Consider the following 16,281-nt stretch of genomic DNA (forward strand, 5'->3'; position numbering starts at 1 on the left):
CTGCCCAACAGTGGGGCACCTACAGGCCACAGGGGTGGCCAAAAAGGCAGAAAGCAAAGTACTAAGGGATGGAAGGTTGTCATGGCCTAGCACCTTCCCTGACATTCAGACCTCTATCCCTGCACTCACAAGCAGGCTCTTCAAATTTGAGTGACCTTTTCTGCAGAGTCACTGAGGAGGTTCTTGGAGGGAGTCTTAGGGATTTGAACCTGGAAAATAACATTTTCCTTTCATGAGACAAAAATGAGGCTCTCAGCAAATGGGAAGTAGGACAGGTCATGTCACACGGTGCTAGGCTGCTAGTCCTCCAGGGAACCTGGGTTTGCTCCTGGTGATGCTAGAAGAAATAGGAAATAGCCTCCAGGGGATAACTATTTGAGTTCCAAGCCACCAATGAAAATCCCCTTTGGGGGGGACCTCCACCTTTGGCTTCCAGTTAGACCCAGGATGGGGGTATCTCTGAAGCTGAAGTCTTAGGGAGATATTATAAGAAAAATTTCTGGAAAACTGTATAAATCCCTTCTGTTTGTCCTTTTAATTGTCTTTTTTTTTTTTAAGAGAGAGTGAGAGTGAGAGCCAGAGAGAGAATTTTTTTAAATTTTTTATTTATTTTTGTTTAGTTTTCGGTGGACACAACATCTTTGTTTGTATGTGGTGCTCAGGATCGAACCCGGGCAGCCCACATGCCAGGCGAGCGCACTACTGCTTGAGCCACATCCCCAGCCCCCCTTTTCATTGTCTTTTGAAGCCAATTCAATTGAGAATTTACCCACCATTCCATGTTCAGTTCCAAACCCACCAGCAAGTCCCATCCGCTCCTTCAAGATTCATGTCCAGAATTCAACCATTTTTACCACCTCCATTGCTACCACCTTGGTTCAAGCCAACATCACTGCTCCCTCACAGTTACCCCTTAGAGTCTTCTTCATGCAGAAGCAGGATGACCTGCTTTATTTTTTTAATTTTAATATTTATTTTTTAGTTTTCGGCAGACACAACATCTTTGTTTGTATGTGGTGCTGAGGATCGAATCCGGGCCGCACGCATGCCAGGCGAGCGCGCTACTGCTTGAGCCACATCCCCAGCCCCAGGATGACCACTTTAAAATGCGAATCCAGAAGAATCTCTGTGCATAGCAGTCGGATCATATCACTCCTATGCCCAACAATCAAATCCAAAGTCCTTGCCTGCCTTATAAGGCCCTATACGATCTACCCCTGCCATGTCACTGACTTCACCTCCTCCAACTCTTTCTCATTCATGCCACTGCACCACACTGTCCCCCTTCCTGTTCCTGTAGAAACCAAATAAACTCTGCCTGGGGCCTGTGCACTTTTCTCTCTTCCTGAGACACACTTCCTCAGTAACAGCAAGCTACTTCCATAGTCTTCCATTAATCAGGTTACCTGACGGCTTCGCATATGAAAGTTTATTTCTTGCTCATGTACATGTCCAATGTTGGTTGGCAAGGGGTGGTTTTTCAGTCACTCAGGGACCCAGATGAGAGTCATGCACCATGGTGTGTCATCAGTTGCATCCCGTGGTACCCCCCCCCACCCCCACATCATGTGGCAACCAGAGAAAGCACTGAATTGTCCCACAGGAGCAGTAAGTGCTTTGGCCTGGGAACATTTTCCACTCTTTCACTCACAGCCCAGCGAAAAAGATTACTTGTGTGGGTCCCTCAATTGCCTGAAGGTGGGAAGTGAACTTCTCTTATGTGCCCAGAAAGGGACAAGTGGTGGGTTTATTTTTTATTGCTGTCATACAAATTACAAATTCAACAGCTGAAACAACACAAATTTCTTCATCTAACAGTCCTACAAATTTGAAGTCCCACGCGGGTTTCACTGGGCTAAAATCAAGGCATTGTCAAGGCTGCATTCTGTAGTCAACAAATATATGAAAAAATGTTCATCACTAGCAATTAGAGAAATGAAAATTAAAACTACATTGAGATTCCATCTCACTCCAGTCAGAATGACAATTATCAAGAATACAAGTAACAAAGCTGGGGATTTAACTCAGTTGGAAGAGTACTTGCCTCGCATGCACAAGGCCCTGGGTTCAATCCCCTGCCCCGACACCAAAGAAAAAAATATAAGTAACGATAAATGTTGGCAAGGATGTGGGGGGAAAGGTGCCTTCATACATTGCTGGTGGGGTTGCAAATTGATACAATCACTCTATAAAGCAGTTTGGAGACTCCTCAGAAAACTTGAAATAGAACCACTATATAACCCAGTTTCCCACTCCCTGGTATACCCAAAGGACTTAAAATTCCATGTACTATAGTGATGTGGCCACATTGATAGTCATAGCAGCTCAATGCACAATAGATAGGCTATGGAACAAATCTAGGTGCCCTTCAACAGATGAATGTATAAAGAAAATGTGGTATATATACACAATGGAATATTACTCAGCCATACAAGAAAAATGAAATTATGGCATTTGTCAGTAAATGGATGGAACTGGAAACTATCGTGTTAGTGAAATAGGCAATCCCCAGAAAGTCAAAGGCTAGGTGTTCTCTCTGATATGTGGATGCTGACTCAGTAGAAGGGAGGAGTGGAGGTTCACTAGATTGAATGTTGGGGGAATGGGAAAAACTGCAGAATGAACTGGACATCACTTTCCTGTGTTCATATATGAATTCATGAACAGGGTAACTTCACATCATGTATAATCACAATAATGGGAAGTTATACTCCACATATACATGATATGTCAAAATATACCTTACTGTCATGTATAACTAAAACAATAAATTAAGAAATGCTTGGGGCTGGGGATGTGGCTCAAGCGGTAGCGTGCTCGCCTGGCATGCGTGCGGCCCAGGTTCGATCCTCAGCACCACATACAAACAAAGATGTTGTGTCCGCCAAAAACTAAAAAAAAAAAAAATATTAAATTAAAAAAAAAAAAAAAGAAATGCTTAAGAAAACCCCCAAAACCCTGCATTCTGGATCTTCTGGCGGGAATCTCCTGCCTTTCCATTCCCAGCTTCTAGAGCCACCCACATTCCTTGGCTGGTGGCCCCTTCCTCCATCATCAAAGCCAGCATGAAGAGTTGAGTTCTTTTCACACTTCAAATTTCTTCTACCTCTTCTTCCTGTCTCATGTCTTTTTTTTGACCACAAGGACCCAAGTAGTTAGAAAAGACACATCCAGATAATCCAGAATAATCTCTCCCATCTCAAGTGTCTTAACTTTAATCACATCTGCAAAGTACCTTCTGTCATGTAAGCTGAAATACATTTATCTGTTTACTCTTTGTGTTGTCATTGTTCCACTGTAACATGGGCACCATGGGAACAGGGATTCTAATTTGGTCATGGATGTATCTCTGTACCTAGAAAATTAGCTAACATAATAGGTGCGCAATAAATATTTGTTGAATGGATAAATCAATGAATGGTCTAATCTGTAACCCAACCAAATCTGACATGGTTCTTCATATTGTCTGTATCATTAGTGTTCCTAATAATCCCTAAATAACAGTGATTCAAATAAAATGAAGTTTATTTCTTTCTCTTTAGTCCCGGGTGTTGAACCCAGGGCCTCCCACATGCAAAGTAAGTGCTCCACCACTGAGCTAGATCCCCAGTCCTGTTTCCCTCTTGAATAATAGAAATCTAGAGATAGTCCAGGAACCAGGACTCTTCCAGTTTTCCTTCTCATCATCCTTAGAACAGTCCTAATCCCCCTGGTCCAGATGGAAACTAGTGCTCCAGCTATTGCATATATATCCAGGCAGCCGGATGAAGGAAGGGTGGGAATATAGCCTTTAATGATGGACTCAACTGCATAGGGTGTTTTTGTATCAAGGGAAAAGATATTTAGAATAATTTTATGTCCCTGCACTAATACCAGACCTTTGACCAATCAGAAGCTAGAGTGTGCTATGACATCATGAGATGCCGGCAGAGCAGCCATGTAGCATATCTTGGAAAAGTGGCTAAGATTGGAGGGAGGTAATGTCTGGCCATGGCTTTCCATCCCACCTCCTGATCCCTGACCTCAGATCTGTGTCTGTTTTGTTTGATGCTGTAACTCCAGCCCCTGGGACATAATAGGTACTTAATAAATACTTGTGGAATAATTAGGGCCTGTTATCCTCAGGTTACAAATGAAGAAACTGAGCTCCTGGGGGGCTCCACATTGAGGTGTGTGTGGGTGGAATTCAAACCCAGGTGTGCTTGGATTTAGCTAGAATCCTAACTACCTCTTCGAGACAGAAAAACTGAAGCTCAGACAGGTGAGAAGATTCAACAGTGGTCACACCCTACGGAGCCATCAAAAGCTGCACCGTCCCAGTCAGTAGCCAGCAGCCACACTGAGCTACGTAAGTGTAAATTAATCGAAATGGAGTAAAAGTACAAACTCAGCTTCTCAGTCGCATTAGATGGGTTTCAAGTGGCTGCATCCTGACCGCCCTGGTGCAGACCATTTCCACCCTCACAGGAAGTCCTGCTGGACAGAGCCGTGTGTTTGGAACCAGATGGCCCGGGTCCAAATCCCAGCACTGCTACTCCCAGTCCCTCAATGCTCTCCTCTGTTAAATGGGGAGGATCATAGTAATAGGGCGCAATCAGAGGATGAAGTGAGTTAATCCACAGGCTGGGGTTAGGACAGCAGTAAGCACAGAGTCAGAGCCTTCTGAATGTGATTTTGTTGCTTTTGTGTAAACATGAAGAGCCCCACCTTCCCCCGGGAAAGGAGAGGATCCCCAGATGGAGAGGATTTTGCTGGGCTCCCAGAGGCAGTGGGAGGTGAGGGCAGGGAGAGAGGGCTGAGGAGGTCCAGAGGGGCTGTGGGAACCACCAGGCCTGGAGAGTCCAGGCCCTGCCACCTCCCACCCAGGAGCCCAGGAGGTAGGGGATGAAAGTGTAGAGCAGGCCGAGCCCCATATGTTCCTTATGACCCAAACTTTGTTCCCAGCGCCCGAGACGAATAGGCGTGAAATGCACATCTGGGACCACCTCCGGCCTGGCCGTTCCTCTCGCTCTGGGCACGGAGCCCGGATTGTCTATTCACTATAATGGAGGTAACACAGGTGGCTTCCAGAGCGTAGAGGAGGCCCCTGGCCATCTCATGGCATTGCCAGATGGCCTCCTGGGGAGGGACTCCTGAAGGGTAGAGAAGTTTGCCCTGCAGAGAAGCGGGGTCAGAGACCCGGATAGAGGAAACAGTTTGTGAAAAGGTCCAGCAGCCAGAGGGCCTGGCCTGGTAAAAGAGAGACGGGGCTGGGACATGGGGGTGGCCAGGACATGCGGGGGGGCCTTCTTTTTTCTGGGGAAGGATTTGATCAGGAAAATCTGAGGGGCGAGGGCTTTGTCCAAGGGTGATGGGGAACCACCGTAGAGGCAGAGTCAACTCTGGGAGTAAAAGACCCTCTGGGATGTGTGGGAGTGGGCTGAAGGGGAGAGCTTAGAGGGAGCCTGGGGTGGGAGGTGGGGATCCAGGTGGGAAGCAATGAGTTCTGAGCCACCATGAGTTCTGAGCCCTGGCTGGGATTATGGGGACAGGAAGAGTCAGCAGGAGTGATGAATTGAATACAGCCCCAGTTGATCATGGGACAGAAAGACATTCTCAGAGTTGTGAGAAGAAAAAAGAGAAGTTAAATGTCACCAACACACCAGGAAGCCTTCCTCTTAACCCCTGCAGAAAAGTCCTTTCTTTGCCCCACTGTGAAGGCCACACCCCTCCCTGATTTGATCCTCTCACTTCTTCATTAGCTCAACATAGTCCCCCCACTCCCACCGAGGGGGGCTCACACATGCTGAACACAGGCTCCACCGCTGAACTGCACCCCCAGCTCCCTCAAAATGTTCTTTTAAAGTCTCCCAGGAAATACTGGCACTGAGACTAGCCAGTGTACAGGTAGGGAGAGCCCTGGGGACATTGTACATGGTGTGATGTGTCATCCCAGAGGCAACAGCACTAGGCACCACAGGAGCCTGCAGAAGAGGCCCCTGGGAGGCCAGGGGAGACTTCCCCGAGGACAGGAGGTCCTCTGGGAGACTACAGGAAATCCAGGTGTCTCTCCGGCAGCCAGAAGGGCAGAATCTCTGGGGAGAGATATCACTGAGCGCGATTTCATTCCATCATGCCTGACTTCTGTCCTGAGGACCCTGTCCACAGGCCCTGTGGGCGGTCATGCTGAGGACCAGAGGTGGGTCAGGCCTGGGTTCTGAAGGAAGGACACACAGGGACACAGGCCCTGTCTAGTGACATCTGTGCTTTAATGGAGACAGCACAAGACATTGTGAACCTCCTCAGGGCTCAGAGAGGGCTTCCTGGAGGAGGAGAGTTGAGCATTCAAGGGAGAGCCCGCTCTCCCCATAACATCTGTCTGTCTGTCCCTCCCTCTGCGTACCTCTCTTCCTTCATTGTCTCAGCCTCTGACCAGTTCCGCTATTTCCCCACCCCCAGGTGTGGGGAGCCACTCTGAAGGATTCCTGCCTTCCATCCTGGAGCAGAGAGGCTTTGATTGGTCACTACATCTCTTAGTGACCTGGACATTGCCCTGTCCAGGAAATTGAGAGCATGTCGCCCCACGGTCCCTTGGGTCGAATTACACTCACCCGTCCTTTGTAACCCTGCCCCTCTAGCCTTTTTTGGATGGAACTTTCTAAGAATAAGGGTCCCCTCCAATAATAGCCCACTTCCAAATGCGCATGCTCTCTCTCTCTCTCTCACTCTCTCTCTCTCTTCTCTCTCTCTCTCTCTCTCTCTCTCTCTCTCTCTCTCTCTCTCTCTCCAGCCTCTCGTGACTTTCTCCTGCTCTCCCATTTGGGGAGCTTGAAGCTGAGAGCGGAGAAGCCATCCTGAAGCTTGTTTAAAGGTAAAGTGTGTGTCTGTGTTTTATTTAGTGTCCCTGGAAATTCACACGAGTGACCTTAAGTTCAGTTGCCCACACGGGCCGGGGGCAGCAACCAGGGTTTGGCTGCTGTAAAAAAAAAAAATCACTAAATCACTAGGTGTGGTGGTGCACACCTGTAATCCCAGTGGCTTGGGAGGCTGAGGCAGGAGGATCATAGGCTCAAAGCCAGCCTCAGCAACTTATTGAAGCCCTAAGTCTCAAAATAAAAAATAAAAAGGGCTGGAGATGTGGCTCAGTGGTTCAATCCCTGCTATAAAATAATAATAATAATAATAATAATAATAATAATAATAATAAATCACTCACTGTGCAGCTTAAAACAATGGAAATGTATTGTCTCACAGTTTTGGAGGTTAGAAGTCCAAAGTCAAGTGTTGGCAGAGCCATATTCCTTCCAAAGGCTCTAGGGGAGGATCATTCCTTGGCTCTTTCAGCTCTGGTGGCTCCCCGTGTTCCCTGGTGACCACATTGCTCCAAGCCCCGCCTGTCCTCACTAGCCTTCTTTGTCTCCAATCTCCCTGTCTTTCCCTTTAAAAGCAGTTGTCATTGGATTTAGGATCCACACAGGTAATACAGGGTGATCTCATCTCAAGACCCTTTTGCCAAAAAATGTCCCATTCTCAGGTCCAGGGTGGACGTGTCTTGTCTTGGCAGGGAAGCAGGGCACCAATTCGACCCACTATATCCTGGGTGCGTCATTTTCCTCTGGGAACCTCAGTTTTCTCTCTCTCCAGCGGGGCCAGCGCTCACTACCACACCACGGAGCAGCTTTCAGGGCTGAAGGAAGCCTAGGAGTGTGAGGCTGCCCCAGGTCTAGGAAACTCCATCTGCGGGTGGCCGGCATTTTACTGGATACTTTTCCATCACAGCTGGGTGTTATCTAATTTTGTTTTTTATTTTTTATTTTTAAAGTACTGGGGATTAAACCCAGAAGTGCTGTCCCACTGAGCTACATTCCCAGCCCTTTTTTAAAATCTTATTTTGAGACAGGATCTCTCTAAGTTGCCCAGGCTGGCCTCAAACTTGCCATCCTCCTGCCTCAGCCTCCTAAGTCATGACTATAGGCAGGTGTCACAGCGCCCAGCACAGGTGGGCCTTCCTGCCCATCTTTTCCCATCGGTTTCCCCATGTCCGTCAGGTGGGGGAGTACCAGGGATTGAACTCAGGGGCACTGAACCACTGAACCACATCCCCAGCCCTATTGTGTTTTTATTTAGAGACAGGGTCTGACTGAGTTGCTCAGCACCTCTGGTCCAATATTCTTTTCTTTTGTTTTGTGGTGCTGGGGATTGAACCCAGGGCCTTGTGCATGCAAGGCAGGCACTCTACTAACTGAGCTATATCCGCAACCCCTGGCCCAACATTCTTGACTATGTAGCCCTGTATGTCCTGAGACTTGGTTTGGTCATCTGTAAAATGGGACAGTAACAGGCTTTCCCTCTTGGATGGCTGTGAGGATTACATGGGTAAGTGCACGGGAAGTACGTGAGACCTGGGCTGGGGTGGACTGGGTGCTTCCCTATGGAAGGTTTTATCACAATTACTGCTGAGTGTTCATGGCTTCTCCTCTTTCCCTGTCTCTGGCTCCCTCTGTCTCTCTATTTTCCTGAGTGCCCCACTCCAAGTCCTAAGGAGTGTCTTTCAGTCTGTCTGCTGTTCTCTCCACCTGAAGTTGATTCTAAAATAAGTCCAACACATTCTCTTTTTGTACCAGGGATTGAACCCAGAGGCACTTAAGCACTGAGCCACATCCCCAGCCCCTTTTTATTTGGAGACAGGGTCTTGCTAAGTTGCTTAGGGTCTCGCTCAATTGCTGAGGCTGGCTTTGAACTTGCAATCCTTCTGCATCAGCTTCCCAAGCAGCTGGGATTATAGGGCCATGCCTGGCTCTGCACATTCTCAAATACTCCTCCCTTCACAGGGGGTGAGGGGGAGCCTCATTTCCTTCCCCTCCACCATGGCTAGACTAAGTGACTCATTTCCCGTGAATTGAATAAAAGGAATGTGACTTCAGGAGACCAGGTCATAAAGGCCTCAGATGACTGCAGTCATGGCCAATAGCTTACCTGAACCCTCCTGAGAGAACAAGAGCCTCTTGTCAGCCATTCCCGGATGTCTAGCCCTTCAATTTGAGAAAATAAATGTCTGTCATTTTAAGTCACTACACGTTTGGATCATTTGTTATGCAGCAATGGATAACTAATACATATTTTCTTTCTTGGATGCTTTCTTTGTGTCAATCTCCATGTATGACATCTCTGTGACTCTTTCCATCTTTAGTTTCCATTTACTATGTCTGAGTGCCTCTGTCTCTGGTTCCTTCCCAGTGTCTCTCTTTAAATTGGCTGGTCTGTCTCTGGGCCTCTCTCCCTCTATCTGGGTCTCTATCTCTGTCTTGGTGTCGCTCTGTGCCTCTCTTTTTCTGCATGATCAGCTCTATTTATAGCTAAGAGTGTGTGTGTCTGACTCCAGGTCTCCTACCGTGTGTGTATGTGTGTGTGTTCCTCTCCCCGCCTGGATTGCTGTGTCTCTTTTTAATGTTTGGTGTCCCTCTCTGCTTCTATCCTGAAGTATCTGAGTCTGTTTCATCTTTCTCTGCCTCTGCACCTGTCTCCCTCCCTCCCTTCTGCCTGCCTTCTCTAACCCGATGTATGTCTCTCTCTATCTCTGGGTCTTTCTGCTTCTACCTTTGATTCTCCTGCCTGTCTCTGGATCTCTACCTGTATCTATCTCTGTCATGTCCTCTGTGTGCGCTCGCCTGTCTTTCTCTCCTTCTCCCTCCCTCCCTCCGGCCTGGCATCTTGCTCGCGCTTCTCTAACCGGCTTCTCCCTCCGCCACGTCCCTCCCTGCCCCAGCCTCCACACTGGCCGCTCTTCACCCCAAGCTCTCGCCTCTGCCCTCCCGGCTCCACCTCCCCCGCCTCTGTCCCTCGCCAGGTCTCTGCCTCCCTCTCCCGGCCAGCGGCCCTCACCGCACCGAGTATCCCAGGGGATCCCCGGCGGTTAAGGCAGCCCCTGGCGTAGGACCCAGGCCGAGCGGGGGACATGGGCGCCGGGGCGTCCGGCCTGGGTCCCTGCGATCTGCGGGACCCCGCTCCTCCGCCGCCCGCGCGCTGAGCACGGAGACTCCCGGCTCCACCTTAAGCGCCTCCCTCCCTTTCTGCAGAGGACCCAACGGCCAGCTCCCGGCCCCAGGTGTCCGGGCCACCCCGCCCCCGGGGCCCGCGCGGCTGGGAGCTGGCACTAGCCCCGGCGACCCCCATCCTGCCCCTTGCGCACCCCCCAGCCCCGGGCTGTGATATCGCCCCTCCCCAACAAAATAAATAAATAAATAACACCCGGAGAGAGAAGGGAGGGAGGAGGAGGAGGAGGGAGGAAGGGCCGAGAGAAGAGAAACGGAGGAACAGAGAGAAGAGGCAGGAGAGGAGGAGGCGGGGAGGGAGCGCGAAGCTGGAGACCGACCGAGAGGGGAGCGGGAGGAGGTGAGGAAGGCGAGAAGCGAGAAGCGAGAGGCAGCAGCAGAGAGGGAGAGGGAGGAGGCGAGGAGCAGGATGCAGACGAGGAGTTAGGAGGCTTGGGGGAGCTTGATGAAAGAAACCGAGAGAGGGTGTGGATTCGAAACCAAGAGGGAACCCCGGGGCCAGCAGAGGCAGACAGGAGGATCAGGAGGTAGAGGGAGAGTGGAGGGCTGGGGGCCGGGAGGAGCGCTGAGAAAGCAGAGGAGCGGGCCAGGGGTGCAAGTCCCTGGCATTTGGGGAGCGAGGCTCCCAGTGGGGAGGAAGGCTGAAGTCCTGGAGGAACAAATCTCCGATAGGGGAGGGTGTAGCTGAGGGGGGGGCAGGGCAGCGGGAAGGGGTCGCTCCGAGGCCTCCCGGGGATGGGGGGTGCAGCTCGTCTGAGCGCCCCGCGAGCGCTGGTACTCTGGGCTGCAATGGGGACGGCAGGTAAGACCTGGGGGTCCGGGCAGGAGCCCCTCGGGGAGGGGTGGGGTGGGGTGCCAAGGAGAGGGATTCAGGCTCCTCTCTTCCCAGCGCACATCGGACCAGCACCTGACCCTGAGGACTGGTGGAGCTACAAGGATAATCTCCAGGGAAACTTCGTGCCAGGTGCAGCCAGGGCGGGGGACCCAAGAGTCCGTCCCCTTCCCCCAGGCCCCTCTTTCTTCAGACTCAGGAGTCTGAATCCCCAGCCCTCTCCTCCCCCCAAAACCTGGAATCCCTGCCCCCTCCTCCCTCCCTAAGGAGCGAGGCCCAGCCTCTGAACCCCAGCAGCTCACCAAGGGACATTATACATGCGCATTTCAAGTAGTGAGTGGGAGTGAGTGGAAGCAAAGAAAGTGTGGGGGTGGAGAGGACGTGTGTGTTCGCTGGGAGAGACAGGGCCTGGCTCCTGCTGAGAAAGAGAGGCTGGGTGGCCGCTTCCCCGACTCGTCTGGTCCTCTGGCGCAACTCCTCTCCCCACTACATTCACTGTCCAGCTGTGGGACAAGGGAGACTGAGAGAACTACAACTCCCATGGGGCTCTGAGGCAGACAGGCCGGCAGTGGATGAGTAGGTTGCAGCCTTGAGGCTGGCTGGGAATTGTAGTTCCTTCCACAATGACTACATTAAGATGGGTTGGATCAAGGAGAGGCTTGGAGGTGTTGGGAGTGGGGTGGGGGATTAGGAAACTATCCCAATATTCTTCTAGGACACAGGATTCTGGATTTCAGTACACTTCTCCCTCAAACCCTGGGGTCCAGGCCCCAGCCTCCTCCCTCAGACCCAAGGATCCAGAGCTGGGCCCACTCAACAGATCCCAGCATGAGTCCCAGCTCCTATTTCCAACTCCATTTCCTCCTGTTCCCACTTTTGTCCCCAGGGCCTCCCTTCTGGGGCCTGGTGAACGCAGCCTGGAGTTTGTGTGCCGTGGGGAAGCGGCAGAGCCCTGTGGATGTGGAGTTGAAGAGGGTCCTTTATGATCCCTTTCTGCCCCCGCTGAGGCTCAGCACTGGGGGAGAGAAGGTAAGGGGCCTGAAGGGAGGGATTATGGGATTTCCTGGGAGCGGATATGAGTGGAGGTCAGGGAAGGGGCTGCTGAGGTGGGCTGTCAGCATTAGGGAAGAAGGGGTACTCGCTGGCTGGAGAGAGGCTCTTTGCACTCTAAACAGGTCACCTGTTCTTCCCTTCCCAAATATGGCTCCTAGTCTTCTCATCTTGGCAAAAGCAATGAAAAACAGAAAGTTTCCTGTATAAGGCAGTTTTTTTTTTTTTTTTTTTTTTTTTTTTTTTTTTGTACTGGGGCTTGAACTCAGGGGCACTCGAACACTGAGCCACATCCCCATCCCTTTTTTGTATTTTATTTAGAGACAGAGTCTCACTGCTAGAGCCTCAACGCTGATGCTGGCTTTGAACTCACAATCTTCCTGTCTCAGCCTCCCAAGCCACTGGGATTACAGGTGTGCACCACCGTGCCCGGCTTGTATCAGGCAGTTTTAAAAGCTTGACAAGCCCTCTAATCCCATGCAATAAGTGCTATTATTATCATTATTTTATGGATGTAGAGACTGAGGCACAGAGAGGTTTGGTTACTTGCCTGGGGTCACATAGTCAGAGTACCAGCACTGGTATTCAAATCAGGCAGTGTGGTTCCAGCATGGACTCCAGTTTGCACTACCATTTCTTTTAAATGCCACAACCATGTTTCACTTAGTTGTGGCAGTCAAAAGACTCAGAGTCACCTTCCCCATGCCACCCCCTCCCTCATTTTCATTTCCAATCTAGTTTTCCCAGCCTCACTGGTACATATTCAGATCTCTTCACTTCTGGCCCCTCCACTCTCATCCAGGCCACATCATCTCCCACCTGATGGTGCCACCTCCTCTTCACCTACCTACCTCTCTGATTCCTGCAATCCTTTCTCCACTCCACCACTAGGGATGTTCAAAACACCAGCAGATCCCATCAAGCTCCTATTAGGATAAGTTGTAACAGCAAAAACTTACATAGCACTTACTATGTCTGGCATTCTGCCAAATATACTCAGTTTATTTAAATAAAAAAGAGGGAGCTGAGAATATAGCTCAGTTGTTAGAGTGCTTGCCTTGCATGCACAAGGCCCTGGGTTCGATCCCCAGCACTATCCCCAGCACTAAAAAACAAAACAAACAAACAAATAAATAAAAAAGGAAAGTTCCCCATCATTGCCTGCAATGCCCATGTACTGGTGATCTGCTCCCATTACCACTCTCCTCTGTTCACTGGGTTCCATTATAACAGGGCACCGCAGGGCCTCCACACTCTCTCTTCCCTCTTCCTGGACTGCCCTTCTTTCTGCTCTTTCACAAGGAACCCCTGCTTATCCTTCAGGTTTTCATTCACATGTCATCTCCCCAGAGAAGCCTTTCCTGACTCCTCCCTCAATCTAAGCTGGGTTCCCATTACACTTTCTTGAGCTCCTTGTTCCTCCAGCATGATCACAGAATGCAATTAAGTAGTAGCAATTACTTACTTACTTATGTGAGTCACTATTTGTTGTCTCTCATGTCTAGTTGCTCATTGCTCTGTTCTTCACAGCTCAATAAATACTTGTTAATTAAATGAATTCACCAATATCGAGCACTTATCCTGGGCCAGCATGGAGCCTGGAAATGGGTTGGTGCTCACACTACATTCAATGATTAAATGGTTGTTGGAGCTGGACACGGTGGCACACGCCTGTAATCCCAGCAGCTCAGGAGACTGAGACAGGAGGATCATAAGTTCAAAACCAGCCTCAGCAACTTAACGAGGTCCTAAGCAACTCAGTGAGACCCTGTCTCTAAATAAAAGATTAAAAAAAGGGGGGGGGGCTGGTTTATGGCTCAGTGGTTAAGTACCCCTGAGTAGTTCAATCCTAGGTACAAAAAAAATAAAAAAAAAAAAAAAAGGGTTGTGGGACCCAGTGAATGTAGGTGTGGGAAATGTCCCTCTGACATCTTTTTCCTCTCCCACAGCTCCGGGGAACCCTGTACAACACTGGCCGCCATGTCTCCTTCCTGCCTGCACCTCGGCCTGTAGTCAATGTGTCTGGGGGTCCCCTCCTTTATAGTCACCGACTCAGCGAACTGAGACTCCTGTTTGGAGCTCGAGATGGAGCAGGTTCTGAACACCAGATCAACCATCAGGGCTTCTCGGCTGAGGTGGTGGCCACTGACCTGAACTCTTACCTGTGACCCTCCACCCAAGTCAACTTGATTCCTCTTTCCTCTCCCATCCTCCTCCACAAACACTGCCCCACACCCTAAGCCAAACCCCAAAAGCCAGAGACCTGGAGTCATCCTCTCCTCCCCTTCTACTGGGGGACCCCCACTCTCTGTATCCCCCCCAGGTGCAGCTAATTCACTTCAATCAGGAACTCTATGGGAATCTCAGTGCAGCCTCCAGGGGGCCCAATGGCCTGGCCATTCTCAGTCTCTTTGTCAATGTAAGTGGAGGCAAGATGGGCACCTGGAATCCCAGGAAGAGGGAGCTGGAGGCCCAGACTCCTGTGTCCTGGGGGTGGAGGATTTGGGGAGTTGGTGGCTTGGGCTTCTGGGTTCCTGCCTCCTCACATTCTGTCCCAACACAGGTGGCGGGTAGCTCAAATCCATTCCTCAGTCGCCTCCTCAACCGGGACACCATCACCCGCATCTCCTACAAGAGTACGTCCCTGGTGTGTTGGGGGACAACACATGTGAGACTGGGGGGTGCTGTTCAAGAGGGGCACCCCTCTTTATTCTGGCCTGATATTCCCACAGATGATGCCTACTTTCTTCAAGACCTGAGCCTGGAGCTCCTGTTCCCCGAATCCTTTGGCTTCATCACCTACCAGGGATCTCTCAGCACCCCACCCTGCTCTGAGACTGTCACCTGGATCCTCATTGACCGGGCCCTCAATATTACCTCCCTACAGGTGACCCTCTGTCTGCACCCTCCCCTGCCCCCCAGGCCTGGGTACTCCATTTACTGTCTAGGTATTCCCCGACCTCCCTTTCCCTCCCTCTTCTCCTTGGCTGGTAACTCAAGGAAGTATAAGGGTTAGCTCATCCTTGTGGGTGGATCTGGCTGAGCACAGGCCCCGCCCACCAGCTCCATTCACTGCAGCTTTCCCACCCTCCCTCCTTGGCAGATGCACTCCCTGAGACTCCTGAGCCAGAATCCTCCATCCCAGATCTTCCAGAGCCTCAGCGGTAATGGCCGGCCCCTGCAGCCTTTGGCCCACAGGGCCTTGAGGGGCAACAGGGACCCCCGACACCCTGAGAGGCGCTGCAGAGGCCCCAACTACCGCCTGCATGGTATGATTCAGTTTATGCCCACTTCACGTCTTGGTCCAAACCGCTCTGTGTCTCCCAATAGTTCCTCAATATGATACAACCCCACCCCCATTTGCTGCTTCTGTGTGGTCTGACCTGAGGTCTCCTCTCCCTCCTACCCCCCCATATGTCAATGTGGTACAGTCCACCTCCCTGCCATAGACTGTTGCTGGTCCATGATTTGTCTTTCCTCTTCATCGCTTTGCAACTTGGTATATAACCCGGCCCCTCTGGCTTCCTTGTGGTACAAGTACCTATTGGTGCGTGCCTCCTATTACTGGGATTTTCCAAAATGGTGCGGTCCAGATCCCCTTCCTGTTTCTGTGTGGTACTACCCTAAACTGTTCAAGCCTGACAGCCTCCCCCCCTTACTGAGAATCAACGTGGTACGATCCTTTTCCCTGCCCGCTGTATCCCCATGGTTCAATCCAGTGATCTAGTGGTCGCTTCTTTGGATTCCCAACGTGGTACAATACAGACCCCTAGACCTCCTTCACGTAGTTCAGCCTAATGCCGAGCTGGATTTCACCTTCCTGATGCCTCTCTATGGTTTGGTCCCAGATCTGACCATTTTCCCCAGCTTCTCAACCTGGTACATTCCGGTTCCCCCTTCTCAACCTTCCTGTGGTAGAGTCCTGCTCAGCCCAGCAAACGCCCCCTGTATGCCCCCTGCACCGCCTATCCTAAACCATCACCCCCAACCAGTGTCCTCTCTTGCAGTGGATGGCGCCCCCCATGGTCGCTGAGACTCCCCATCGAAGATTGCGTCCGGCCGTCCCAAACCTCCCTAAGAGGGGAGGCGAGTTACCCCAAAACAAATCTATTAAAGGGACAGAATACTTCCTGTTTCTCAGTGGTCTGATTGTAAGGCGCGTTGAGGGAAATAATGGATATTAAAGAACTACGGTCTTCCTCCCAAAACCAATCTGCCTCTGCCTAAGCCTCTGTTATTTGTTGTTTTGGTTTTCTGCTTCTCAAAAAAATTATTTGGACAAACGGCTCCTTTAAGAGGCACCTCTCCTCCCCCACCCCCATCAGGCAGCACGCGCAGAGCCATGTGCTTCCCCCTTCCGCCTGCCTC

General features: G+C 50.7%; 1 protein-coding gene and 1 non-coding gene across 2 annotated transcripts; both read left to right on the forward strand.

Annotated features, from left to right (window-relative positions):
* Nucleotides 1–5,539: 5,539 nt before the first annotated feature.
* Nucleotides 5,540–5,606, forward strand: LOC143384589 (small nucleolar RNA SNORD31). Its single transcript, XR_013089381.1, has one exon. It is a non-coding gene; the product is annotated as a small nucleolar RNA SNORD31 (small nucleolar RNA).
* Nucleotides 5,607–10,760: 5,154 nt separating this feature from the next.
* Nucleotides 10,761–16,046, forward strand: Ca11 (carbonic anhydrase 11). Its single transcript, XM_076838785.1, has 9 exons — nucleotides 10,761–10,833; nucleotides 10,921–10,995; nucleotides 11,750–11,892; nucleotides 13,863–14,048; nucleotides 14,237–14,332; nucleotides 14,477–14,549; nucleotides 14,646–14,800; nucleotides 15,017–15,182; nucleotides 15,921–16,046. Exons 1-9 carry the CDS (start codon nucleotides 10,767–10,769, stop codon nucleotides 15,944–15,946), a joined length of 987 nt encoding a protein of 328 aa, XP_076694900.1. The 5' UTR covers nucleotides 10,761–10,766; the 3' UTR covers nucleotides 15,947–16,046.
* The last annotated feature ends 235 nt before the right edge of the window (nucleotides 16,047–16,281 follow it).

This window comes from Callospermophilus lateralis, chromosome 18 (genome assembly GCF_048772815.1).
Source record: "Callospermophilus lateralis isolate mCalLat2 chromosome 18, mCalLat2.hap1, whole genome shotgun sequence".
In the NCBI taxonomy this organism is placed as follows: Eukaryota; Metazoa; Chordata; class Mammalia; order Rodentia; family Sciuridae; genus Callospermophilus; species Callospermophilus lateralis.